Source organism: Pongo abelii, chromosome 6 (genome assembly GCF_028885655.2).
Source record: "Pongo abelii isolate AG06213 chromosome 6, NHGRI_mPonAbe1-v2.0_pri, whole genome shotgun sequence".
Taxonomy (NCBI): Eukaryota; Metazoa; Chordata; class Mammalia; order Primates; family Hominidae; genus Pongo; species Pongo abelii.
This window is the reverse complement of record NC_071991.2, coordinates 37169374-37195501: the sequence shown is the minus strand read 5'-3', so window position 1 is coordinate 37195501 and position 26128 is coordinate 37169374. Positions and strand designations below refer to the sequence as shown.

At 46.7% G+C, this 26128-nt stretch overlaps 1 protein-coding gene across 1 annotated transcript in view; it reads right to left on the bottom strand.

Moving 5' to 3' along the window:
* The window catches only part of PKD1L1 (polycystin 1 like 1, transient receptor potential channel interacting), a 184156-nt gene extending 158947 nt beyond the window's left edge, over window positions 1-25209 (bottom strand). Inside the window, exons 1-7 of the mRNA XM_063725988.1 lie at window positions 25121-25209; window positions 20150-20265; window positions 17282-17406; window positions 13990-14102; window positions 9005-9125; window positions 8195-8412; window positions 6288-6610 (exon numbers count right to left, since the gene is read on the bottom strand). Of these exons, the coding sequence (XP_063582058.1) occupies window positions 6288-6610; window positions 8195-8412; window positions 9005-9125; window positions 13990-14102; window positions 17282-17406; window positions 20150-20265; window positions 25121-25164 (1060 nt within the window). The 5' untranslated portion in view covers window positions 25165-25209. The remainder of the gene's footprint in view (window positions 1-6287; window positions 6611-8194; window positions 8413-9004; window positions 9126-13989; window positions 14103-17281; window positions 17407-20149; window positions 20266-25120) is intronic.
* Between the last annotated feature and the right edge of the window lie 919 nt (window positions 25210-26128).

The following is a 26128-nucleotide window of genomic DNA, read 5'->3' as shown; positions in this document are numbered from 1 at the left end:
TAGTAGATGTTGGTGTGGATGCAGTGAACAGGGAACACTTCTATACTGCTGGTGGAAATGTAAACCACTATGGAAAACAGTGTGGAGATTCCTTAAAGAACTAAAAGTAGAACTACCATTTGAACCAGCAATCTCACTACTGGATATTGACCCACTGGAAAATAAGTCATTATACGAAAAAGATACTTGTACATGCATGTTTATAGCAGCACAATTTGCAATTGTAAAAACATGGAACCAACCCAAATACCCATCAATCAATGAGTGGATAAAGAAACTGTGATACTACTCAGCTATAAGAAGAATGAATTAATGGCATTCACAGTGACCTGGATGAGATTGGAGATTATTATTCAAAGTGAAGTAACTTAGGAATGGAAAACCAAACATCGTATATTCTCACTCATAAGTGAGAGCTAAGCTATGAGGATGCTAAGGCATAAGAATGACACAATGGACTTTGGGGGATCAGGGGGAAAGGGTGGGAGGTGGGTGAGAGATAAAAGACTAGTAATAGGGTGCAGTGTATATGGCTCAGGTGATGGTTGCACCAAAATATCAGAGATCACCACTGAAGAACTTACTCATGTAACCAAACACCACCCGTTCCCCAATAACCTATGGAAATAAATTAAAAAAAAAAAAACGCTAATTGAGGGGGCTCTTGAGCAGCCACTTGCTCAAGCCTGCTCCCACTCTGTGAATTGTCTTCAATAAATCTGTGCCTACTCTGGCAAAAAAAAAAAATAATAAAAATAAATAAATAAATAAAATCAATGACTAGAAGCCAACGCCATTTATGAGGAAGAACCATGAATAATGTGTTAGAAAACTGAATGCAATAGCATAATCAAAAAGTAATTCACCAAAATCAAGTGTTTTTCACCCCTAGGAATTCAAGAATGAGTCAATAAGATATTGGCTAATGTAACACATGAGATTTGGAGTTCTAAAGAAGCAAAGAAAAAAGTTATAAAATCAGCTTCACAGATGCTGGAGAGAATTTAACAAAATCAACAACTCTTATTTTTTTTTAAGTCTTCATTAAGAGAGGAAAAGATGAAAACTTCCTTTACATGATAAATTATATCTGTCAAAAATCTAGTATCAAGTTTAATGGAACAATGTCACAGCCTGATGGGTTCTTTTTTCCCACTGCCCTGAAAAAAGACTAATGAGACCAGCAGGTGTTGCAGCAAAGAATGTAATAATCACAGGCCTACTGAGCAAGGAGAACAGGGAGAAAGTTCTCAAACCTGTCTCCCCCAGAATTTGGAGTCTGGGGTTTTGTAAAAGTACTTTTTAAAAAGTACTTTCCCAGCAGGGTTCTGGGAAACTGGAACAAATGATTGGCTGAACAACTGGGATGAAATCACAGGAGCATCTCAAACTGTCTTTGTGCAGCTGAGTTAGTTCCTTGGCAGGGATGTGAGGGGGTAGTCTTAGAACTAGATGGTGTCTCTTGGTCTACTGAAATGTTAAATCTAAAAAAATCTCAAAATCAGATCTTTAGGTTTCACAATAGTGATGTTATTTATAGGAGTAGTTGGGAAAGTTACACATTTTGCAAACCTCAGTTACATGACTCTGGGGCAATAGACAACCTATAGAAACACAAACTAAGCAATGGCAGGTTATGGTTTAATGCCTACTCATTAGCAAAGTCCAAACCCCTATCATAATTTTAACCTTGCCTTATGAATGTGGCTTTAATCTTCAGAGAAGGAGGGTGCCAGTTTCCTTTGCCTCCAAGTTTAATGATAAACCTAATCCTTCTCATAGTTATCTTGGTCTCTGCATTACAGTAAGCAAGAAAAATATTTAGTCTGTGAAGTTAGAAGCAAGATGGAGTCAGTCATGCTAGATCACTCTTATTACTTATAATTCTGCAAAAGCAGTTCAAAAACACTGGAAGGATCTTGAGACTGACATGCCCATCATCATCTATCTCATTTAACACGGTTCTAGCAGTATCAGCCATTGTAATTAAACAAGAGAAAGAAACTGGAGGAGTCAAATTGGAAATGAGAGGTTGATAATCACCATTCATAATGAATATGTTTACATAGCTGAAAAACACTAAAGAATACACTTCAAGATAACTATAAACAACATGAGAATTCAGTGAAAGAGAAGAGGACCTAAAATCAACAGCAAATAGCAGCAGCTTTTCTATATACCAATGACAACCAGTCTGGGGACAAAATGGAAAAAAAATGGGAAAAAATATCCCTTTTATAATACAATAGTGCAAAAAATAAAATATCATACAAGAAACAGGTAAATTCTACATAAAGAAATGTTCAGGCCAGGCGCAGTGGTTCATGCCTATAATCCCAACACTTTGGGAGGCTGAGGCTGTAGGAACACTTGAGGCCAGGAGTTCGAGTCCAGCCTGGTCAATATAATGAGACTCCTGTCTCTATTAAAACATAAAAGAAAAGAAAAAACAGAAATGTTTAAAATACTTTTAAAGAAAGATGCATGGAAAAATGGACAGGAACAGGGCAGTTCATGCAGGGGAAACTCTTAAATATAAAGACTCTATATAAATTAATTTATATATTAAACATTTGTAAATGAAAAATAAAATTATAAGCCCTCCAACCTACTGAATGGACCCCTCCTTTTGGCCAAGGGCATTCCAAAGTTAACCTGAAAAATGAGGTCAGGTCATAATGGGAAGGGAGGGTCAGACATGCCCCATGATACCCTCCTCCCTTTGGAATTCAGGCACAACTGACCAGCATTAACATTTAAACAGAGGCCTTAAGAATGACAAAACAGACTTTTTGTAGCAATAAGATACCAACATGACAGATAGCAGGCCCTGAAAGAAATCAAAGTATTTTACCCCAAAATATATTTGACACTTTGAAATTGTCCTACGAAGAGAGGAGACGCAAAGTCAACAGCAAATAGCAGCAGCTTTTCTATACACCAATGACAACCAGTTTGGGGACAAAATGGGAAAAAATATCCCTTTTATAATACAATAGTGCAAAAGATAAAATATCATACAAGCAACATGTAAATTCCATATAAAGAAATGTTCAGGCCAGGCGCAGTGGTTAATGCCTATAATCCCAACACTTTGGGAGGCTGAGGCTGTAGGATCACTTGAGGCCAGGAGTTCAGGGAAAAATTTATGTTCTGTAGAGAATTCCCTTCCCTTTCCAGATCTTTTCCTGATCTAGGACAGAATTAACTGAGTCTGGCACGTTTTAAAGGCTGATAAGAAACATTTACAATCTATTCTCTCTGAAGGCTGCTACCTGGAGGCTTTGTCTGCATGATAAAAACTTTGGTCTTCACCACCACTTATTTTCACCCAGACACTCCTTTCTATTGATTCCAGGTCTTTAGGTAATAACTTAACTCTTTCAACCACTTGCCAATCAGAAAATCTTTGTATCTACCTATGACGTGGAAGCCTCCCCCCACCCCCAACTTCGAGTTGTCCCACCTTTCCATGCAGAACCAATGTACCTTTTAGATGTATTGATTGATGTCTTACATCTCCCTAAAATGTATAAAACCAAGCTGTAGCATGACCACCTTGGGCACAAGTTCTTAGGACCTCTTGGAGCTGTGCCTCAGGCCATGGTCACTCATATTTGGCTCAGAATAAATCCATTCAAAAATTTTACTTGGTTTTATTCTTTTCATCAACACATGATTTAAATAAAAATATCAATAAGATATTTTTATACTAGTCAGTGTGAGTCTAAAGTTCATGTGGAAAAAGGAACAAGCAAAAATGGCAAGAATAACGCTAGAGAAGATGAGTGACAAGGGAAGCCAGCAAATCACCTGAGGGCAGAGAGGAAACCAGCATTGGTAGAGGCAGCACACCCCATCAGTGTGGCAACCGAATTCCAGCATATGATGCTGAGCCAAATGGGTGGCCATGCTAGAGAAGATGAGTGACAAGGGATGCCAGCAAACCGCCTGAGGGCAGAGAGGAAGCCAGCATAGGTAGAGGGAGCACGCCCCATCAGTGTGGCAATGGAATCTTCCAGCAAATGATGCTGAGCCAAATGGGTGGCCATTCAGGAAACAGTCAAATGGAATCTATAATGCAGGCTTTATGCCAGGATATATATTCAAATGCATTCAATATTTAAATGAGAAAACAGAATAATAGAAACTCTAGGAGAAACCATGAGAGAATTGTTCCATAAACTTAGAGTAAGGAAAGAATTTCTAACTATCACATAAAACTCAGAAACCATAAAAAAAGGTTGATAAAGTATACTTAATAAAAGTTAAAAATTCCTACATGAAAAGAAAAAAAAAACTATAAGTAAAACCAAAACACAAATGACAAATTGAAAAAAAAAGTACTAAAAAGACAAATTTTCTTTTTTTTTTTGAGACAGAGTCTTGTCCTGTCGCCCAGGCTGGAATGCAGTGGTGCGATCTCAGCTCACTGCAACCTCCACCTCCCGGGTTCAAGTGATTCTCCTGCCCCAGCCTCCTAAGTAGGGCGCGCCACCATGCCCAGCTAATTTTTGTATTTTTAGTAGAGATGGGGTTTCACTATGTTGGTCAGGCTGGTCTCGAACTCTTGACCTCATGATCCGCCCGCCTCGGCCTCCCAAAGTGCTAGGGTTACAGGCGTGAGCCACCACACCCAGCTGACAAATTTTCTTAATAACAAAAGAGCTCATTGAAACCCCATATTAGATGGAAATGTGAAAGTGCTCTGCTTGGTTGAATATGGTCATATACTGGCAGTTGACAAGGATGAACCTAATAAAACGCAAATTTTAAAACTTCAGAGAGATACTGTTTTTACCTATCATACTGATCTCTACATTGTTCACAGGAATGTAAATAGGACAAGAGTCTTAATTAAAAGCAATTTAGCATTAACTATCAATTACAGATGCACATAGCATTTGAGGCAACAATCTTGGCTTTCCATTAAATGACACACACATGTAATTATTCACTGCAATGTTGTTTGCAATACTGAAAGATCAGAAACAATTTCAATGTTCACCAATAAAAATAAAGAGCTGAGTAGATTTGGTCCATTAAATTAATGGACTACTCAGCAACCACACCAAAAGCCAGGGAAGCTCTTTCTGTGTAGACAGGGAAGCCCATCTAGATATGGATATGCATTTAAGTGGGCAAGGAGTGGGATACTGTGCGTGGTATACTTCCATTTGTGAAAAGGAGGGGAAACAACACTTATACTTGTTTATACACATAAAAGATATAATAAGTAGAAGGCAGTAGTTGACTGCGGGTCAATAGAAAAGGACTTTTTACTATGTATCTTTCTAGAATGTGGGAGTTTACACCATGAGAATGTACATGTTCAAAAAGTAACTTTAAAAACAAAAGGCCGGGGCGGGGGGCGGTGGGAAGGTGCAGTGGCTCACACCTGTAATCCCAGCACTTTGGGAGGCCCAGGCAGGCAGATCACTTGAGGTCAGGAGTTTGAGACCAGCTAGGCCAACACAGTGAAACCCCATGTCTACTAAAAACACAAAAAATAGGCTGGGCATGGTGGTGCACACCTGTAATCCCAGCTACTTGGGAAGCTGAGGCGGGAGGATCCCTTGAACCTGGGAGGTGGAGGTTGCAGTGAGCCGAGATTGCGCCACTGCACTCCAGCCTGGGCAACAGAACAAGACTTTGTCTCAAAAAAAAGGAAGAAAGAACGAAAGAAAAAATTAAATCCTGTCCGTAAGTGGAAAAGTATCAGAACTCTCCACTCACCCTCCACCCCCAATCATCATCTCTAGGGGTTTAGTAGTTGTCTGAGTAGAATGGGTCCAACACTGGAATGTAAAGAATTTTTTCTTACTTTTGTTGAGACTACAAAATGTTGAAAATTTTAGTGCAAATGAATTCATACAGAACATTGTGTGTGTGTATATGTGTGTGCATGAACTTGAAGGACAATTTAAGTAATTTTTCAATAGTTATTATTTTTAGAATTCTGCTTCTGTGTAGGATGAAGTGCCAGTACATTAGCTTTGGGACCTCAGGGCAAATCCCCAGCCTCACCACATCTACCTCACAAAGCAGGTGGAAAGATTAAATGCAATGAAGTATGTAGAGTTGGTCACAGTGCAAAACAGCAAAACAGTGCACAAACCCACCTACGTCCACAGTGCACCACTGAGCTACTATTCTTGGAGCCAGGAAGGTTGGCTGAGTCCAGAGAAACGGAATGCAGTTTCTTTTCTTTTCCCAACACTGCCTCTTGGGTCCCCTAGCTCAGGATCTCCTTCCCAGGCTCCTGATAAGGACATCGTGCACCTTACCTTTTGAGTACTGGTGGTAGGCAGTCACCGCCATTGCCTCAGACATGTTGTGTAGCCTCATTTCAACCCCAGAACTGTCCCCGAAATCCATCATCAGACACAGAGCCTCTCCAGAAGCCATATGAACACGGAATCCCAGATTTGGAGGTGCCCGAGCTTCCATTTCCAGGGAGCAATCAAGAACAGGGTTCATGGAGTTATCAGAATTTCGAGCTAGGGTGGCCACAGGAGGATGCTGAGTAGGGGGATAGACGATCTCAGAACCAGACTGTGATGCCATGAAGCTGGGGGTGCGAGGAGTGCCAGGCGGAAGGCTGTGGGAGCTGTGGGAGAGAGGGACAGGCTTCAGATTTCATGATAGTGGACCACATCACCAGGTGGGGTGGGAGGGCAGAAGCCAAGCAGCCTGGCCTGGGTCCAGCCAGCTAGAAGCCAAGTCTGAGAAACCTGATGAAAGGCTTCACTTCCACTGGTTCTCAGAGTGGGGTCCCAGGGCCAGCAGCATCAGCATCACCTGGGCACTTGTGAGACATGCAAATTCTTGACCCACCCCAGACCCACTGGGTCAGAAACTGGGGTGGTGCCAGCAAGCTCCCAGGTGAATCTGAGGTCAGCAAAAATTTGGGAGTCACTGCTGTAGCTACATTAGTAATAGTAAAAGGTAGAGTTTCTCTCATCACTTATTTAATGGACATGAAAGATGGTATCTCCCACAAGTCACTACTTCCTGTGTTTTTGCGAAAAGCTCTCCGTGAGGGTGGGTGCCACCCTTTCTACATTTCTCCCTAGCTCCTTGTGCTGCAAATTGGTTGGGGAGTTGGGAATAGTCTAGGATACTCAAGTCTCAGCTTCCAATCACACAGGACTTTCATGATCATCATTTATGTGTTAAAAGCTGGTCTTGAGTAAAGCACATGGTGTTGGTACCAATACGTGGCATAAACGAAAGATTAAAGAAAGCAGGAAAAGGAAGATCGTGGAGGTAGAAATGGCTTAAGTATCTTAATGGCCAATTCTCATGCTCCCATGTTGTTTTTTTTTTTCCTCTCCCAGTGTGCTGTGCATGTCCCGTTAAAAATGCACACAGGTGGACGGATCACGGGGTCAGGAGATCGAGACCATCCTGGCTAACATGGTGAAACCCCATCTCTACTAAAAATCCAAAAAATTAGCTGGGCATGGTGGTGGGCGCCTGTAGTCCTTGCTACTCGGGAGGCTGAGGCAAGAGAATGGCATAAACCCGGGAGGCAGAGCTTGCAGTGACCCAAGATCGCGCCACTGCACTCCAGCCTGGGTGACAGAGCAAGACTCTCAAAAAAATAAAATAAAATAAAATACACACAGTCGGCCGGGCGCAGTGGCTCAGGCCTGTAATCCCAGCACTCTGGGAGGCCGAGGCAGGTGGATCACGAGGTCAAGAGACCAAGACCAGTCTGGCCAACATGGCAAAACCCTATCTCTACTAAAAATACAAAAATTAGCCTGGTGTGATGGCGCACGCCTATAGTCTCACCTACTCAGGAGGCTGAGGCAGGAGAATCGCTTGAACCCAGGAGGCAGAGGTTGCAGTGAGCCGAGATCAAGCCACTGCACTCCAGCTTGGGTGACAAAGTGAGACTTTGTCAAACAAACAAACAAACAACAACAACAAAATATACACAGTCAGACAAAGTTTCAGTCTCAGTATGTGATTGATGGGAAACATAAAGGCAACCAAGTGACATGGGTCCCTGATGGCAAATAGTGGCCAATTACGTCTACAGCATCGTAACTTGAAAGTCACTGGACTCAACTGCAACTATAATTAAAGCAAACAACGAAGATACTAAAATCACCTGATTGGGCATGGATGGTTCCAGACTGGGGATGGAGAAGTGGTACTGACCTCCACACCTCCTTCACCTTACCTTTTGGGAGAAGTGGGAAAATGTGAAATCGGCCACAGGGGCACTCGCTGGGAGCTGGTCTGAGTGGGTCTGGCCGCCTTGGTGGGGGTCTCCATGGTGACAGTCCCAGGAAGCAGCCCCGTGGCCACATCCTCCGCACAGCACAGCAGTCTCAGGACACAGCAGGAAGCCTCCATCTTCAGGCTGCAGGGAGCTGCTGCAGAAGTGGTGCCCTGGAGCTTAAAAGTTTAAGAACAGTTCAGGGTTTATTGAATGGCCTCGTCTGGCATCAGTAGCATGATGTCCCCCATGCTCAAAAAGCCAATTTAACAAAGAGCCCCACTGCTGCTGAGGTCTCTGCTATTTGGGTGGGTGACCACAAATTGGCCCCGTGCATTGGCGCTATGTCGTGAGTGGTAGGATTCACACTTTCCAGCATACTAGCCAAGACAGCGTCTTGAGGCATGTTTGATCATGTTTGATCAGGAATTTCAGGGTTGCTTAGTATTAGAAGTTCATGTTACCCCATCAGCTAAGCCAATAGAAAATTAGCAATTGCATAAGGTCATCTATAACTCTATAAGGTTGTCAGCTGAGAGATGGCACTCTTACAGACAGCAAAAATGTAAAGTCTATTTTCCCTTAATGTGGTGACAAACTTTAGTGATGCCTTCAAACTGCCTGAGCAGTGTCCAAATGACTTAGAAAGGCAAAATATGGTTCACTGACAAACTCTGAGGCCGCCTACATACGGGTGAGTCTCCCCCGTATGCATCAGATGCTCACCAGCAGCTTTCTGATGAAATTCAATTGCAGGGGTTAGATACCAACCTGGAGAAGACCAGAGAATGTGCTGTCTGCGGTCCCAGTAGCACACAGCCGCCTGTGATGGAACCTGGGGCCACCACTGCTCCAGGCCCTTGTGATTATAATGAAAGGTTTGTAGGGAATTCTGTATGGGAAGGAAAGTGCAGAAAGAAAAGGAAATCCGGTCATGTTTCAGTCACGTACCTGGCATATTTGATTACGAATCATGCCCTTCACCAGGCTTTGCTGGAAATTCCCTTGCTGTGATCACAGGCCCATTCCTGGGAGTCAGACCCAGGCTGACCATGGGGATATGATGTGGTTAGAAGCCAAACCAGCGGGGCTGCTGCAGGCACTTGAGGGAGAAGTCTTAGGTAGAGTAGAGCTTATTAAACCATTGACTAAAATCCACGCCCACTGCTTCAGACAGTTCACCCAAAGGGGCGAGTCACGTACAAAACATGCTCTGTCTGCCCCGTGGGGCATGGACTTGGCTGGAACATACTGTGGTGCAGTGACTGAGGGGGGCACCGCGGAAGGCCTGGTGGTAACTACTTGCTTATTCCGAGTGCAGTCAAACCTGGCGGGGAGGCAGGGCTTGGGAATGGGACTCAAGGACCATGCCTCTGGCCAGCAGGGACGAGGGTCAGTTAGCCGGTCATCTTCGTGTCCCCTGTCATAGGACCCTGTTTTCAGCTGTTATCACCACCTCACCCTGCTGATGAGCCCCAGCGAGCCCTGCAGGAGGGGGTGAGGCACAGCGGGTTCCTTTCTCGGCGGCGGCTCCAGGCCCCACCTCTGGCAAGACCAGCGTTACTCTCAGCTCGGCGGCGGCTCCAGGCCCCACCTCTGGCAAGACCAGCGTTACTCTCAGCTCGGCGGCGGCTCCAGGCCCCACCTCTGGCAAGACCAGCGTTACTCTCAGCCTCCCTCCCCTCGACATGGCTCCAATGAGGTGAGTGTCTCTGTCTCAGGCTGTGGCAAGGCCAGGACAGCATTATAATCCTGCATGAGAAAAATCCACGACGAGTATTTCCGATGCCTGCAGCTGCCTGGCTCTGGGCTTGCTCTGATCTGCAGAAGAGGTGGTGTAGGCACGTTGCGGGACACAGGCCCTGGGTCAGAGGCTCTGGAGCTCAGTCCCCACCTACACAAGAGTCATCATTCTAGTGCCTCAGCTGAGGCTCACTGTCCGTGTCTGTCAGCATGGAGCTCAGAGAACAGACCTGCCCTGGTGCAGAGTAAACTATTAGATGATGAGAAAGAAAAAGAAACATTTTATCTGAGGAATGCGAGTCCCTTTAAATGATCAGGCCCAGAGATGCATTAAAATATGACAGTAGTCGTGTCTCACTCCACTTGAGCTAAATAATGACCTCTTGAAGTCACTTGCTATGTGGGCTATAAACTGACCGACGCCAAGTAGCCAAAAAATGCCATTCACCTTACAGTTCAACAATGTATAGCCAATCACTGACCAATGTTATTTCTGTAAACCAACGAGAATTCCTGAGGAACAACTTCTATAATTGCCCCCTTCCTGAGTCGTCATTTTTTCTTTAAAACGAGCCTCTCATTTGTTTTCCAAAGCACTTCCCAGTGTTTCCCATTCTGCAGTGCTCGACCTTGGCCCAAATAAACTCCCTGTTTATTAATTTTGCCTCGGTTTCTTTCTTTAGGTCACCAATGTGGACTGCACTTCACCGCAAATCCAACGCAACGTCCTGGCCATTGGACGCTCACAGTGACCACCATGCCACTGCCTGGGCCGCCCCGTTTGTCCCCAACCCTCTCTTCACCATGATCAGCCTTCATGTATGGTGTACCCATGACATAACTAACTCCATCTTAGAAAAAGCCTCCATTTCTTTTCATAGAGCACTCTGCCAACAAGGAGAAGATGTTTTGTTTAATAAACAAATAAAAAAATAAAGGCTGCATCCAACCAGATAAGGACACGAGCACACCCTTCCACTGCCGGTTCTCACCAGAGGGCCCTGTGACCATACAAGATTAGGCCTGAACAGCTCCAAATGGCCATCTTAACTGCCACTTTATTGCAGTCACTCGTGATGAGAGCTTGGCATCTGCCGCCAGAAGCTCTGCTACCTTCAAGATTTTCTTGTAAGACTGATGAACACTTCGGTCCAGACTGGGTCTCCTTTTGTCTTCTTGGCTCCCCCTGGACTGGTTCATTAACCCTTTCTCCTATCACTTTTTCTTCTTGATGTTAAATGTTACTTTGTTTGCCATGGAATGTTTAGCTTACAACATTTATAGGTTAAGTATACTATTATGTATGGTTTGCAATACTGACTGACTTATGGAGTGGCATCAGCCTGTGTGCCCGCAGCTCTGGCTGCAAAGTAATGGGAAATACTACAGAGAATTGCCTCCTTAGGTGCTCCATGTAGCTCATGGCTTTTGTGATTGAATCACAATCAATAAAACCTGACACTGTGGAAAGACACAAACATGAGTGGACCCAGTTATCTCTAACCTTGCACTACTCATGACACTTCGGCTCTGGGGCTTGTGGTGCAGGGGCTCACATGCTGTCCACTCTGTCAGATGAAGCCCACTTCCAGGTACTTCCAATGGCGTGTCAACCTGGATCTTCTGTCTTCCCAGAGGGACATCTGAAGTCACTTCAGCTGTTCCCAATGTGACATATTTTTAGTCCATTCATCATCCTAGTCACTTCCTTCCTATTTTTCCTTTTATATCCCTTTAGTTCTTAATGTAGTGATTTTCTTTAGGAAAACAACAACAACAACAAACCTGCATGTCTTAGCTGAGTCCTGGGAAAAAAGAAAAGGGCACCCGTGTCTATCCAGATTAAGGTCCATGCATGGTTGTGTCTTTCCACAGTGTCAGGCTTTTATTGATTGTGATTCAATCACAAAAGTAAAGAGCCTCGGAACAGGGACTGGCTTGGGGGTGGGGGGATTGCGCTCAGGCCTCTGGAGACAGACATAAGAGTACCCCCACCAGGCTTCAGTCTGCTCACAGCTAAGAAGGTCTTCTGTTGCTAGGAAGGAAGACCCTTTCCTTCTAACCAAGCACACAGGCCAGAGGTTTGCTCACCCAAGCACTTCGGATTTGTAACCGGTGAGTGCCCAAGACAGACCGCGGCAGCTAAGCAGGAGGTGGGAGGTGGAGTCAACGAGCTCCCACACAGGGAGACCCCATCCTGCTCTTGTGTCCTGTGTGTATTCACAGGCCCTGCCTGCATTGCCAGGCCTCAGCAGAGAGACAAGAATGACATTCCTGTGGCGGCACCCAGGGAGTGCTGATTCCACTTGAATATTTCTCTCTAATTGAACAGTTACTTACACCTTAGCTAAGTCTTGAAATAATTTCTCAAAAATAAACTGCAAAATTCTTCATTGGTTGACCCTAGCATTGGAGAAAATCGTTCTGCTCAAGCTGCAAAGAATGAGTTTTCTTAACTGGGGCTCCAGGGGATGTGGCAATCTACCCAGTAGAATCCAAAAGAAGTAAGAATTTCACACAGAGATGCTCTACCCTGAAATGGATGCTACACAGGGCCTCAGCGATCAGATTTCCGGGGGACAGACAGACAGACAAATCAGGCCATAAAAGGTAGGCTTATTGTTAGCAAAATGGAGTCTGAAAAACAACAGCCCTGGGCCCACGCATCCAAGTGTCTGGGTCACAAACCATCTGGGGGGTCCAATTCTCCCCAATACTGCTGTCAGCAAAGACTCAGAGACTGCAATGGTGGGGAACACAGTCAGGTGTGCATCGTGGGCTGCCCTCACAGGTGGCTGTCACGGATTCTTCTTTTCCTAAATTTCCACCTAGGGGCTGAATCATGTGTGTCCATGGTCACAGGTTGGACTTGGCCCGTGGTCTCCCAGGGCATGGTGCCAGCTTCATGCTCTGCCCTGCCCCCTGTCTTGTCAGGTTTGAGGATTTTACAAATAAATAAAAGGAGCAATATTGTAGCAGCAGATCAAGAGTAAAGATCAGGTGGATTGGAGGTAGATGAGAAAGAAATGTGATCTTGGCAACATTGATGGGCCACTACCAGTCACTGCCTTTGAACAGTAACATGAAAGGAAAACTCGCATCAGTGAAAACAGTGGAACTGAATAATAACGAGGAAAACAAACATCTATATTTACCCATGTTTTTCCTTTAAGAAAGAAAAGTTACATTTGTTCTTTATATGCTTAATTTCCATTAGAAGGAGTAAAATCATCAATTTCAGGTACAGGGTGACATTAGAGAAGGCCAACTATTTTTTAAAATTATGCCTACTTTAAATTTTGTATTGCCTGGTGCTATTGTGTTTTTTTAAATTGTGGTAAAACAATAACATAAAATTTACCATCTGAACCATTTGAAGGCACAGTTCAGTGGTGTTAAGTGTATGCACATGTACATGGTTGTGCAGTACATTTTTAGGACTTTCCCATCCTACAAAACTGAAGCTCTGTACCCATTAAGCAACCCTCCGTTCCTCCTCCCCACAGCCCCTGGCAACCACCCCACTCTCCTTTCAGTGTCTATGAATGTGACTACTCTAGAGACCTCGCATAAGTAGAATTATAAAGGATGTGTCTTTTTGTGACTGGCTTATCTCACAAAGCATAATGTCTTCAAGGTTCATCGAATGCTGTTTTAAAGTCTGTATGTTATGCACCATGAAATAACCAATTACCATCATGTTGAGTGCTTGTACCCAGAAGGCTCACCATATTCCTTCCCAGAGTTCATAATAGAGATGATGATGATTCTTGTACGACATCACCTTCTACGGCTCCCAGCATTTGGGGGTTTGTCATACTACCTGTTCTACTCCTGCAAATTAACTTCAGAACACCATTCTTTTTTCCATCAATTTAAGAGCTGCATTTGCTAACCCACCCTCGGGCCATGTAGGAACAAGCAGCGACTTTCACATCTGAGCAATTCTTTGTAAGTCCCATGTCATTTGCATGTTCAGAAAAGCAATATTTCGCCATGGTACATTGACATACCTATCAGCACTGTTATCACAATCCAGAGGCGCCTGTGTTTTTTCATTAACAACAGCCTGTGTTTTTTCATTAACAACACTTAATGCTGCTTCACTAGTTGTTTTCCAAATGTTCTGTAAGAAAAAATAATAAAATAACGTGAGAGAGCTGCTTATGAAAACCCAGTACATTTGGGAAAGCAATATTACTTCATTAACAAAATAGCAGTGGACCCCTGCTGTGCGCCCGGCACTGTGCTGGGCACCAGAGAGGCAACAGCGAGGAAAGCAGACAGCTTCATCCTCCCAGGGTTCGTGTTCTGCCGGAGGAAGCCAGAAAGCAAACTTGTAGCCATAACAGCATCTGCTGGGGGTCGTGCTGCGGAAGAATAGAGCTGCAGGAGGGATTCGTGCGGGGTCGGGGCGGGGTGGGGGGAGGAGGGCCGTGCTTTTTTATACACAGGGTCAGAGAAGGCCGCTCTGTGTGACGACGTCTAAGCAGAGCTGGAAGAGGAGGAATGCAGAGCTGTGCCGAGGGTGGAGGCACACCTGCCTCATTGGAGGAGCAGCAGAAGTCTCGTGGGGCTGCAGCCACAAGTGGGGGGAGAGCACAGGAGGTGACCGCAGAGTTACGGGAGGCCAAGTGGGGTCAGACTCAGGACCTGGAGTTTCATTCTGAATGAGATGGAGGGTTCTGAGCACAAGAGTGGCACGCTCCAATGCGCAGAAGCAACAGTGTGGTTGCGGTACTGAAGAGAGCCTGGCAGGCAGGAGTGGCAGCAGGAGATCCACTCAGAGGGCTATGAGGACGGCAGGTCTTGATTGTGGAGTGAAGGCAGAGGGTGAACACCTCTGAGGTTATGGGGTGGCCGGGCTGGCTGCTGAACTGGAGGCGAGATGGAGCCCGAGCGAGAACTCAAGAGACAACGCCATGGGGCTTGCTTGGCCTGCGCACACTGAGAGCTTAGGTGGGGTGGGGGCATTGGAGGGCAGGTGAGGGGTGCTGGGAGCCCATCTTGGTCATGAGGCCTCTGTTGACCTTGCGTGGACCTGTGCAGCTCTCCTTGTGACAAAACCTCAATCCCGGTGGCACTGGGAAAGCAGGGAGGTGCCCACGGCACAGGAGGAGGGGGACACTTTTGGCCTACAGGAAGCTGGCTACCTTGTTTCCTACGCAGGACGCCTGTCCCCAGACAACGCCCCACTGTGGACATGATTACAAAAAGCAGCCACCATCCCTCAGACTGAGGGCCCAGGGCCTCACTCTGGCTCTTGATAGAACTGTTACCAGAAGTAGTTTCAGCCAATTAAAAAGTTAGTATAGGTTAACCAATGGCCCCGCCCCTCTCTGGGATGTGAGCTCCCTGTGCTGTGGGCCTTTTACAGGTTTGTAACTACAGGACATCAGGTGCTTCATCTTTCAGGAGAACAACACAGGAAGGTGTCAAGAAGGCCAGAGTGGAAGCTGAAAGATGCCTGAGTGCATACGCCTGGCACCCGCCCCTCTTCTGTGGCAAGAACAGGGGACCCCACTGTGGCCTCCCAGAGCAGGACCTGGGTAGATCCTGGCAGTTTCCTGAGGATGTGAAACCCAGGGGCTGAGACAGCTGCACGTACCTGCAACCCCTAAAAGGCATGTGCTAGTGAGCAGCATGGGAGACACAGGGCTTTGCAAGACACTATCCTATAACTATGCCCAGTCAGCAAACTGCCCAGCACGTCCAGGCCCGGTGTATGGCCCTGTGTGACCTTCGCCTGAGCCCACTGGGGCTGTAGAGAGCAGAGCGGCCAGAATGCAGCTTGGAAATGGGTCTCCCAGTCAACCAAAACCAGAGAGCCCCCTGATTGCACATTTCACCAGGACCAAGGCCTTTGGGACATGATGGTCAAATCCTAAAGGCATCGATCTATGCCCAAAGCTGAGGTCCCAGGTGGCTGAACCTTGGAGTCACCTGGGTGGGGTGGGGTTGAAGCACCATCACCCTGAGCCACGCCACAGCACGTCTGTTAGAATCTTCAGAGTCAGGGCTTGTGTGTGGTTTTGTTTGGTTTCTTTGAGTTTTAAGCTCCCTAGGTGATTCTGCATAGCAGATCTGCACCAAGTGTTCAAGAGGCGTGAGGTTTGTTTGCCCCCTTGTGTTTGGAGGTGAGGGCACTAAAAGCCTCAGGAAGTCACTGTATGTGGCTATTTACATTGTGTAATGTGAGAAACACAGGTAATATCACCTCCCCTCTAAAACACCTCTCCCCGGTCTCCTGTTCTCAGGACCATCAGACGCTCATCTTATTAAATATCCTTCCTTGGGAACCTAAAAATGCCTCCTTGAACTTTCGCTGACAAAAGTGATGGCAGAGCAGAGAAAAGCTCCCAAACACAAACACTGTGGGTTGAGATCAAATTCATTTCAATATAAACTCAGATGGATGTGCTAAGGAGGGGGTGGTTTAACGACGCTGCTCTGCATGAGGAATACAGAAAAATGAACTGCAGGAGAGTCTTTGCCCAGGACAGCAGAGGTTCTGGGAGCTTCAAAGAGAACTGGCTTCTTTAAATTTGAACTAGAAACGCACAACTCTGGGCTGTCTGTGCATGTCCCTTTGGAACCAATGCTCATTCTGGGTGAAAAGCATGTCTCACTCAGAAGTTTTCACTCTTCTCTTGGCCCCCACCCCAGATGTGAGAGTCACTCCTCTCATGCTTCTCCTCCATCTCCAGGGCATTGCCCAGGCCTTCAGACTCAAGCCCTGTTAGCTACTCTGATAAACAGATGCAAGGGAATTCACAAACATCCAGGTAGCCCAGTCTTAATAGGGGTCTTCAAAGAGCTCCCCACACTGCGCAAGTTAAGCAGGGTTTCAGTGCTTTGGCTGCTGGAAGCCTTGTCTGTGCTGGAGCCATCTTGGGGCAGCCCCCACTCCCCACCTGGGGGACAGCACCCACTCCCCACCCCGGGGGTAGCCCCCACTCCCCACCTGAGGGCTACCCTCCTACTTCCCACCTGGGAGGCAGCCCCCACTCCCCACCTGAGGGGCAGCCCCCACTCCCCACCTGAGGGCTACCCCTCACTCCCCATCTGAGGGCTATCCCCTACTCCTCTGGGCTGGGCTAGCCCTGCCTGCACTTCTTATCTGTGGAACTATGCTCTGGAGCTGAATTAAGGCTTTATAAGTCACACTTGCTTCACTGGCACAAACACACGATAGGAAAACAATCCCTGATAAATTCCTGATGAAACATGGAGGTGCTTTTTAGCTGTACTGTACATGTACTGTATTCAGGAAGAAAAGCCTAATTTCCCCAGATCCAGGAATACCTTCTGCCCGGAAGCTGATGAGGATGAGCTCTGTGATTCCTGGTCTTCTGCCTTTCCATTCAGAGCACACCAAGGACAGCCACACTTCCCATCACTCATAAGAAGCACATGATTAGCATAGACCTCTAGAGAAAAAAAAAAAAAAGCAAACATTCTGAAGACTGCAATATGCTGGGAAGGTGAGAAAATAAAGCTGGAGAAGCCCTAAGTTATACATAAGGTCAAAGCCACCTGGGCCTAACAACAGGATGATCATGAAGATGCGTGTCCTTGGGCTGCCATGTCCTGCTGTGTGTCTTTTCTTTCTATTTCCTTGCTTAAACAATGTCTTAGGTGTAGCCCACACTAAGCAATATGAGGAAACGCACAACCACCAGCCACGCTGACAATGAATGCCTGTTCCAGAAACACCCAGTGGTCTGGTCATAAAATAATGAGGGTCAAAGGTCCTGCTCAGGGGTGTGTAGTAGAGAGGGCAACACCACAGTCTGAAGGAGTGGTTGGGGAGCTGTTGGACAAACAGGAAGACCATTAAAGACACTCCAAAGTTTATAAGCAGGATGTTCCCACCCAGGCAATCTGGCCCTGATGGTAGCGCGGACCTGGCTGACGTTCACTCCTCCCATCTCTGAGGGCTGAAGGCCGGGCAGTGAGCGGAGCCAGTGTCTACCCGGTTGGGAGGCTGAGGGTCCTGCCACATCCCATGTCTGTGGGAGCAGCTGGAATAGGATCTGCGCACAGCTGACAACTGTCGCCAGCGATGTCAGGTCCTTGAGTGTTTGTGATGTCATTCTCTCTACTCATGCGGATGTTTGAAAATGTCCATAATAAAAGTTAAAAGAAAATATTTCTGCTAGACCTGGCCCTGCACAGAGCCACTCTCAGCAAGAAGCCAGACGACTGCCTTGGGTGCAAGAGCTGCTTTCCCTGAAGCCCCCACCCCTCTCATCCCCAGGTAGGAGGGGAACGAAGTAGGGGTGGCGGGTGAAGAGGGGACTGGAGCACCCTGCTGCTTTTCTCTTAGACCTGAGTCCCTGCAAGGAAACCTGTTTCTGCCTCGGCTCTCTTTACCCCAGTCTCTTATTCTGGCCAGATTTGCTCAGGCTAGAAGGAACCCAAAGGCCTGCAGGCCGCCGAGAGCAGCACGTTCTCCAGGAGCTCCAGGCCAGGGCTGGGCCATCCTCACAGGGGACGTGGCTTCCAATCCCTGCACCCCAGCAGTGGTGCCGGCAGTTAGCTTTCCCCTAGCCTCCCAGGACACTCTCAAGTTTAGCCTAGGACAATATCAAATCCAGTCTTAACATTGTGAGTCAAAGTCACTATTTACTGTCAAGAGTCCAGTGTATTAATATCTTGTGATAATAAAAGCTGAGGAAAAATCAAAGGCCATGTTCCCAGCCTAATATGTGACGTGCTACAAATGCCATCGAGTGCCGTTGAGCACCCACCCACGCAGGCTGGATGCACCAAGAGGTATGAAGTAATTTCCTGAACTGGACACATCTGAGAGGAAGAAATATTTAGAAAATGTTTTGGAATAAACTAGAATAGTCAAGTGACTCATATTTCTCTGAAACCAATTAGTCATCAAAGTCACTGTGCTCAAATTATCTGGAAAAAAAAGTGGATACACCCCTGAGCAGAAAAAAATAAATAAAAAATCATAAAAAGTACATAAAATCACAAAATTGAATAAAGTATGTTACAAAAGGAGAAATAAACTAAGTGAGTAAAACTAATCCTGAAATTGGCCTAATTGTCCCACAGAACTGATATTTGTAGGTTTTTTGAATAAACATGGAAACTGACTCCACTAGTCTTAAAACTTGAAACTTAACATCCATCTCATCTGAGTTCCTCCCTCAGGAAACCAACCCAGGAAAGGGACCCACCAGATCGCTGCATCCAGCCAGGCCCCTCATTCCTCAGACTGCTTCCTCATCCCTCTCTAATTTTTGTTTTCTCGCCTTCCCTGCTATATAAACCCCCAAGTTTTAGTCAGATGGGGAGACATATTTGAGACTTTAGCTCCCTTCTCCTCATCTGCAGCACCTGATAAAGCTTTCTTCCCTGGCAATCCTCACTGTCTCCATGGTGATTACGCTCTGTACGTAAGCAGCAGCAGCAGGCTGTCAGGCAAACCCCTGGCATTTAGGTAACAATTCCACATGACCTTAACATAAGAATTGCAAAAGAGTTGGCGTTGCATTGTTTAAACACTGATGCCAGGCGCACACCCACCTCCTGCCCCGCGCGCCCCCCCCCACCACACACACTCCATTTAAATCCGTCTCTTTAGAAATTTAAATTTTTTTTTAGATTTAATTTTAAAAATCAGTTTCTCAGGTCTACCAAATGTGTAGCCTAAGTTGAAAACTCAAAAATTCCTTCTACTTTAAGGAATCCTGGCAATTACGTTTCCGGCAACACTTTAGAATTTTCATTTAAAAAATTAAAAACAGAGATACTCTCTGTGTTAAGGACGAGGAGGAAAACCCCACACCTGTGACCATGCAGACACCTCCTGTAACCTAAGTATCCCCTTCACTGGGCTCTGGGAGGCCCCACTTACAGTCTTGGTTGTTCTCGAAGTGTGGTTCCCAGAGCTCCTCAGCCTCATCCCAGACCTCCTAAAGCAGAAAGTCAGGGGTGGGGCCCAGTGAAGGAGTTAAAAATATACCATCCTGGCATGTGGACTATTTAAGTTAGAGGCACTTGCAAAACAGCCGGTTTGAGATCACTCTGACCTTCCTTCTGTTTCTTAAAAGCAGAAAATGAAATTCCCATGTGGAAGATGTCCTGTTTATACCAGGGAAATAAAGCAACATTCTTATCATGGTGGCCATGCCTCCTTTCCCAAGGCCTTACCGACCCACAATCCACCTCTGGGAGGGCTACAGCTGCACAGATGAAGACCCCAGCTCTTGTCAGTGCTCACAGACAGCTCACCACCAAAGGAAAGGCAGCAGGCAGCCCGGAGACACCTAAGGGAAAGAAAATAACCAGAGGAAAATTAAATTAAGTACAATCGTTTAATCACAGCCAACCTGTGACCACTCTTCCATCCATATCCATATTTCTGCCACAAATGTATTAAGTACACAATTGGCTGCCATATGAACAAAAAGACTGGCATCTATGGTTCTTTTCACTTCATATTTCCCAAACTCAGGGTCTGTTTTGGAAGATTAACTGAAATATAGTTCCCATCTGACTACTAAAACAGCCTCCGAACAGACCCATCTTTCTTCCTGCTGCCTCCAGGGCTTCCTGCCCAGATGCACAGAGCTGACCTTCCAGGGCAAGGTCTGGCAGCCTCCAGGGCTCCTCTTCCTCCTCCTCTCTTCCTGCCTCACCATCCCCATTCCTGCTGCTCACTCACAGCCCTAAGAGCACGTTCTTCCAGCCCGTGGGGATCTGGCATGCTGCAGAAAAGAACAGCATGGAACCCATGACCCTGGGGAGAGACCCCAGCGCAGGCACAGAGTAGGCACTGCACGGCATCCTCCCTGTTTATCTCCACAACAGACTTGAGAGGTTCTGTGCAGTTACTTTTTAAGATGCTGATATCATTTTGGTATTTGTCCCTGTGCAAATCTCATGTTGAATTGTAATCCCCAATGCTAGAGGTGAGGCCTGGGGGGAGGTGTTTGGATCACGGGGGCAGATCTCTCATGGCTTGGTGCTGTCTTTGTGAGTTCTCCAAGATCCGGTCATTTAAAAGTGTGTGGTATCTTCTCCCCTCCTCTTGCTCCTGCTGTCGCCACGTGATGCACCTGCTCCCCCTTCAGCTTCCACCATGATTGTAAGCTTCCTGAGGCCTCCCCAGTAGCAGATGCCAGCATTATGCTTCCTGTACAGCCTGCAGAACCATGAGCCAATTAAACCTCCTTTCTCAGTCTCAGGTATTTCTTTATAGCAATGCAAGAACAGCCTAATGCAGATGGGATCATGGAGGCCCAGCAAAACAAATTAACTCAGCAAAGCTCACAGCATCAGTGAGAGGCAGAGCCAACGTTTAAACCGGTTCTCAGCACACCCAAAGCCGATGCCAATTCTTTGGCACCTTCCTTCAAAGCTCTCTACAAGTGTGCCTCCAGAGCTCAAGCTGCAGCTGAAGTCAGCCCCAGAGCTCTGCCCCTTGGCACAGCTGGCGACTTTCCCTCTGGACTCCCTAGGCCTTGACAGCTGTCTGCTGCTCTCATGTTTGTCAGCAGAGATCATTGTGGGTCATCATCTAGTACCTGGTCATTCCCTTTCAGCCTGTAGCTCCTTGGGTCCTGAGGTATCTGTGTCTGGTACCAATCGACTTGAGAAAGATCAAGTGCAGCGAGTGAAATAGTCCTAAACTAAGGTGCGGGTTTCCTGGGTTGTGGTCTTGATTCAGCCAGAAATGGATGGTGTGATTTGGGTTTCTCCTCCATGCCCATTCCCAGCGACAGGGCAATAGGAACCGTTGCCAAGTTCCCAGCTCCATGTAGGCTGCTGTGCTAAGGAGAAGGGCAGGCTCTACATCCACTTCTTCTAGACACAGGCAGTCACTTTGCCTCTCTGTGTCAGTCTCCATCTCTGTTTAAGAGGAACGACACAGACCTACTTCACGGGGCTGCTGCCAGGACTGTCATTCCAGAAAGGGCCGCCCTGTATTAGCTAAATGTTTGGTAACCAGCTGCTAAAGGTGTTCGCCTTTGTTCTTTCCCCTGAAAAATGCATTCAGCTCTTTAGAATTCTCTTTTTTACCTGTCTTAGATGTCTATAAAGTCTAGAGAATATCTACTTTATCTTAAGCAAGGTTTCTACAAAGATAAAACTGGATAGTTTCACCCCATTTTTACAAGCCTGGTTCTTGATGCCCAAGAAGCCGCCACCAGAGGACAGACGAGGATGCTATTTATAGTTGAGGAAAGTTTGCAGGGAGGTGCAAAGCTGTTATTTTGAAGATGAAGATGGTCACTAGGTCAAAGGCCTCAAACTGTTGAATAATTCCAAGGATTTCCTTGTCTACTCTCAACTATGCTTGTCTTCCAAAGGCCAGAGAAATGAGAAAATAAAAAATAACAATAATAGAAAAGGGGACAACTTTGGAATCACACAGACCAGACCAGATCAGACTTAGAGGATTTCTGCAATGATCTAGCAGGCAAATAAAATTAAGGAAAGGACCAACCTAACCTCTGTCCACCACGTGAGCCCCACAGTCCACAGCTGTGAGACTGCCCACCACTCTGGGCCCACACAAGCTTCCGAGACCCTCCCAGACACCCCCAGAACAGGATAACTTCCAAGTGCTACACACAGAAAACACCAGCCCTGGTTCCTGGGACACAGTTGGCCCTTGAGAAGTAACTTTCTGTCTCAGAAGGTGAGAAGCACATCCCCAACAGGTGTGTCCTCCACTCAAAGAGGCGCCAAGGATAGTGCTGCAAAGCTAATTTTCCTTGAGATTTCAGAGGTCTTTTCAAATAAAAAAATGGAAGGGGGAGATAATTTAAATACAAGGGAGGCTCTTTTTCCTGGTGTTGTGAGTAGGCAGGCCCCCAGGCCCTGGCACAGAATCAGCACCATTTTCACAGAGGTACCTGGCTTCCTCTTAGTTAACTGTGACTGTTGGGGAACAGCATGATACTGATGGCTCAAACACAGTCTCTCAGGCATCATGTGCCTCAAGGGAACTAGTTGAGCCATTTGTTTGAATTACATGACAGATCTCTTAGAATCCCCTAAGAGTGAGTGTTTTTGGGGGCCTGTCGGGGGGTGGGGGCAAGGGGAGGGAGAGCATTAGGACAAATACCTACCACACAAACACACACCACACACTCACACCACACCACACTCACACCACACAAACACCACACACACACACCACACAGCATCACACACAATATACACACACCACACACACATCGCACACACCACACACCACGCACCACACAAACACACACCATACACACAAACACCACACACACCAACACATTACACACACATCACACAGCACACACCATGCATCACACACACACCATACCCCACTCATACCATACCACACATACTCAGACCACACACTACACACAGACCACACACCACACCACCCACACACATGTCCTATACCACACACACACACAGAGACACTACAGGCCTAACTCCATGAAATGAGGGATACAGGAGAGTCAAGAAACCTCTTCTGTTTCTATGAACAAGATCAGCCACTGTCTTGCTTTAGGTGACTCAGGAAACCCCAAAAGGCTATGACTTCAGAAATGGGGCCTCGACACCAATTACAATGGCTAGTGTGTGCATGAACTAGTTGGTCTGCAAGTACAAGATGTATAAATATACAGGGGAAAAAACATCAAGTCAGCGACTTCCGCTCCTCAGCTTTTCTTTCCTTTCTAAGGACAAAGGGGTAATTCCTTGCAATTCCCTGACTGATAAGAGTGAAGGTCAAATTGGGCCAACATCAAGGCTCTGGGAGTCTGCAGGAGCATGGGCATTTGGAATAAAAGAAACATGAGGTAACCAAAAAAAGTAAGGGAAAAAATTGTAGCCAAAATCAGACAATGCTTGGCAGCAGTGAGTGACATAAGGCAAAGAAATTTCCAAGCATGAATGTGGCCAACCCCGTCAACATGTAAACACGTGCAGCCTCATTTTCTCATCCTGGTTTGCTTTGGGTTTCTTTGATAAAATGATGGTGATAGCACAAAGACAGTAAGATAACAAAGGCAGAAACGCCGACAGCAAGCATTCATCAAGGATACTGATTTTTATAACGACCCTCTGGAGTTTACCGATGTGACAACAGGGGTACTCAGATTTTCGGGATGAGAAATCTGGGGGTGAGGAGGCAAAGTGACCTGCAGCGGCGGGGTACCCCACTGGGCAAGATCTGCAGGCACAGGCTCCCATCATGCCAGGCCAGGGGACAGCAGGGACCCACCTGGGTCCTTACCACATCCCACAGGCAGGTCGCCTTGCTGGCCTCATGCCCAGGAAAGGGGGCATGGAGGTTTGCACCATGTCACACTGCCATGAGACAGTCAACAGCAGAGCACACAGGCTGCCCAGCCTCGACAACACATGGGCACTGGCGTGCACAGAGCATGGGGCAGAGGGTTTAGAAATAAGACCCATGGAGGCCGGGTGCAGTGGCTTATGCCTGTAATCCCAGCACTTTGGGAGGCCAAGGTGGGCGGATCACAAGGTCAGGAAATCGAGACCATCCTGGCTAACACGGTGAAACCCCATCTCTACTAAAAATACAAAAAATTAGCCGGGCGTGGTGGCGGGCGCCTGTAGTCCCAGCTACTCGGGAGGCTGAGGCAGGAGAAATGGCGTGAACCCAGGAGGCAGAGCTTGCAGTGAGCCAAGATCGCGCCTCTGCACTCCAGCCTGGGTGACAGAGCGAGACTCCATCTCAAAAAAAAAGAAATAAGACCCCTGGGCCAAGAACCCATGATCTCTTCCTGCGCCAGGTTTCTCCTGGTCTCCATGCAAGGGACCTAGCAGACAAGCAGATAGTTTAACTTTGTCTACTACCAGGGAGCAGAAAGTCCTGGAACTTGGAAGGTATCCTGCATTTGCAGGAAGAGCAATCAGCACTTCTCATGGCTGAAGGTATCCGCTTGGAGTCTTCTCAAAAGCCTTCAGGAAAAACATCCATTCTCAACACCAACTCCAACCTCTGAACTGACCCTGCCGGCCAAATGCAGCCTCCTGGTACAGGCCCTCCACCCGTGCCACAGTGAGCCCACATCCTAGAGGTGATGACTTTTGAAAGAAAATTTCTGAATGCATACTTTAAAATCAAGCTTACCAAATCCTCTGAGAACAGTGCTAACTCACCTTTCCTGGTCATCAGAAATGTTTCGGGCTGCCTCCTCAGCCATGTCCTGTGCAAGCTGGTCACGAGTATCACAGTCAGCAGACCAGCTTCTTCCTACATCCTCTGGAAGACAAAGAAATAGAGCTTAATGCTTCCAGCTTCTGTATTTGTGACCTCTTATCAGGACACACATCAAACACAGAGGGAAAAATCCAAACTCCAGTAACATTTTACCAATCAGAAACAGCTTTTGTTTTCCTAACACTGTCAGACAAATTCCTTCCTAAGAAGTGTGCTTTTGACAGACGTGGTGGCTCATGCCTGTAATCTCAGCAATTTGGGAGGCCAAGGCGGGTGGATCACTTGAGGCCAGAAGTTTGAGACCAGCCTGGCCAATATGGTGAAACCCCGTCTCTACTAAAAAGACAAAAATAGCCAGGTGTGGTGGCACACATCTGTAATCCCAGTTACCCAGGAGGCTCAGGTGAGAGAATTGCTTGAACCCAGGAGGTGGAGGTTGCAGTGAGACGAGATTGCACCACTGTGCTCCAGCCTGGGCAATAGAGTGAGACTCTGCCTCAAAAACAAAACAAAACAAAAGTGTGTTTTAGGTAGGGATCTTTGTGGCTGCCTGAAACAGATCACTACTCAAGGGAGAGACTGTACATGGAAGCCGAGAGAGGTCTGAGAATAAAAAGCTGTAACTGTTGGCTGGGCGCGGTGGCTCACGCCTGTAATCCCAACACTTCGGGAGGTCGAGGTGGGTGGATCACGAGGTCAGGAGCTCGAGACCAGCCTGGCCAGCATAGTGAAACCTCGTCTCTACTAAAAATACAAAAATTAGCTGGGCATGGTGGCACGCACCTGCAGTCCCAGCTACTCCGGAGGCTGAGGCAGGAGAATTGCTTGAAACCAAGAGGTGGAGGTTGCAGTGAGCCGAGATCGTGCCACCGCACTCCAGCCTGGGCAACAGAGCGAGGTTCTGTCTCAAAAAAAAAAAAAAAAAAAGCTGTAGCTGTCCACAACTG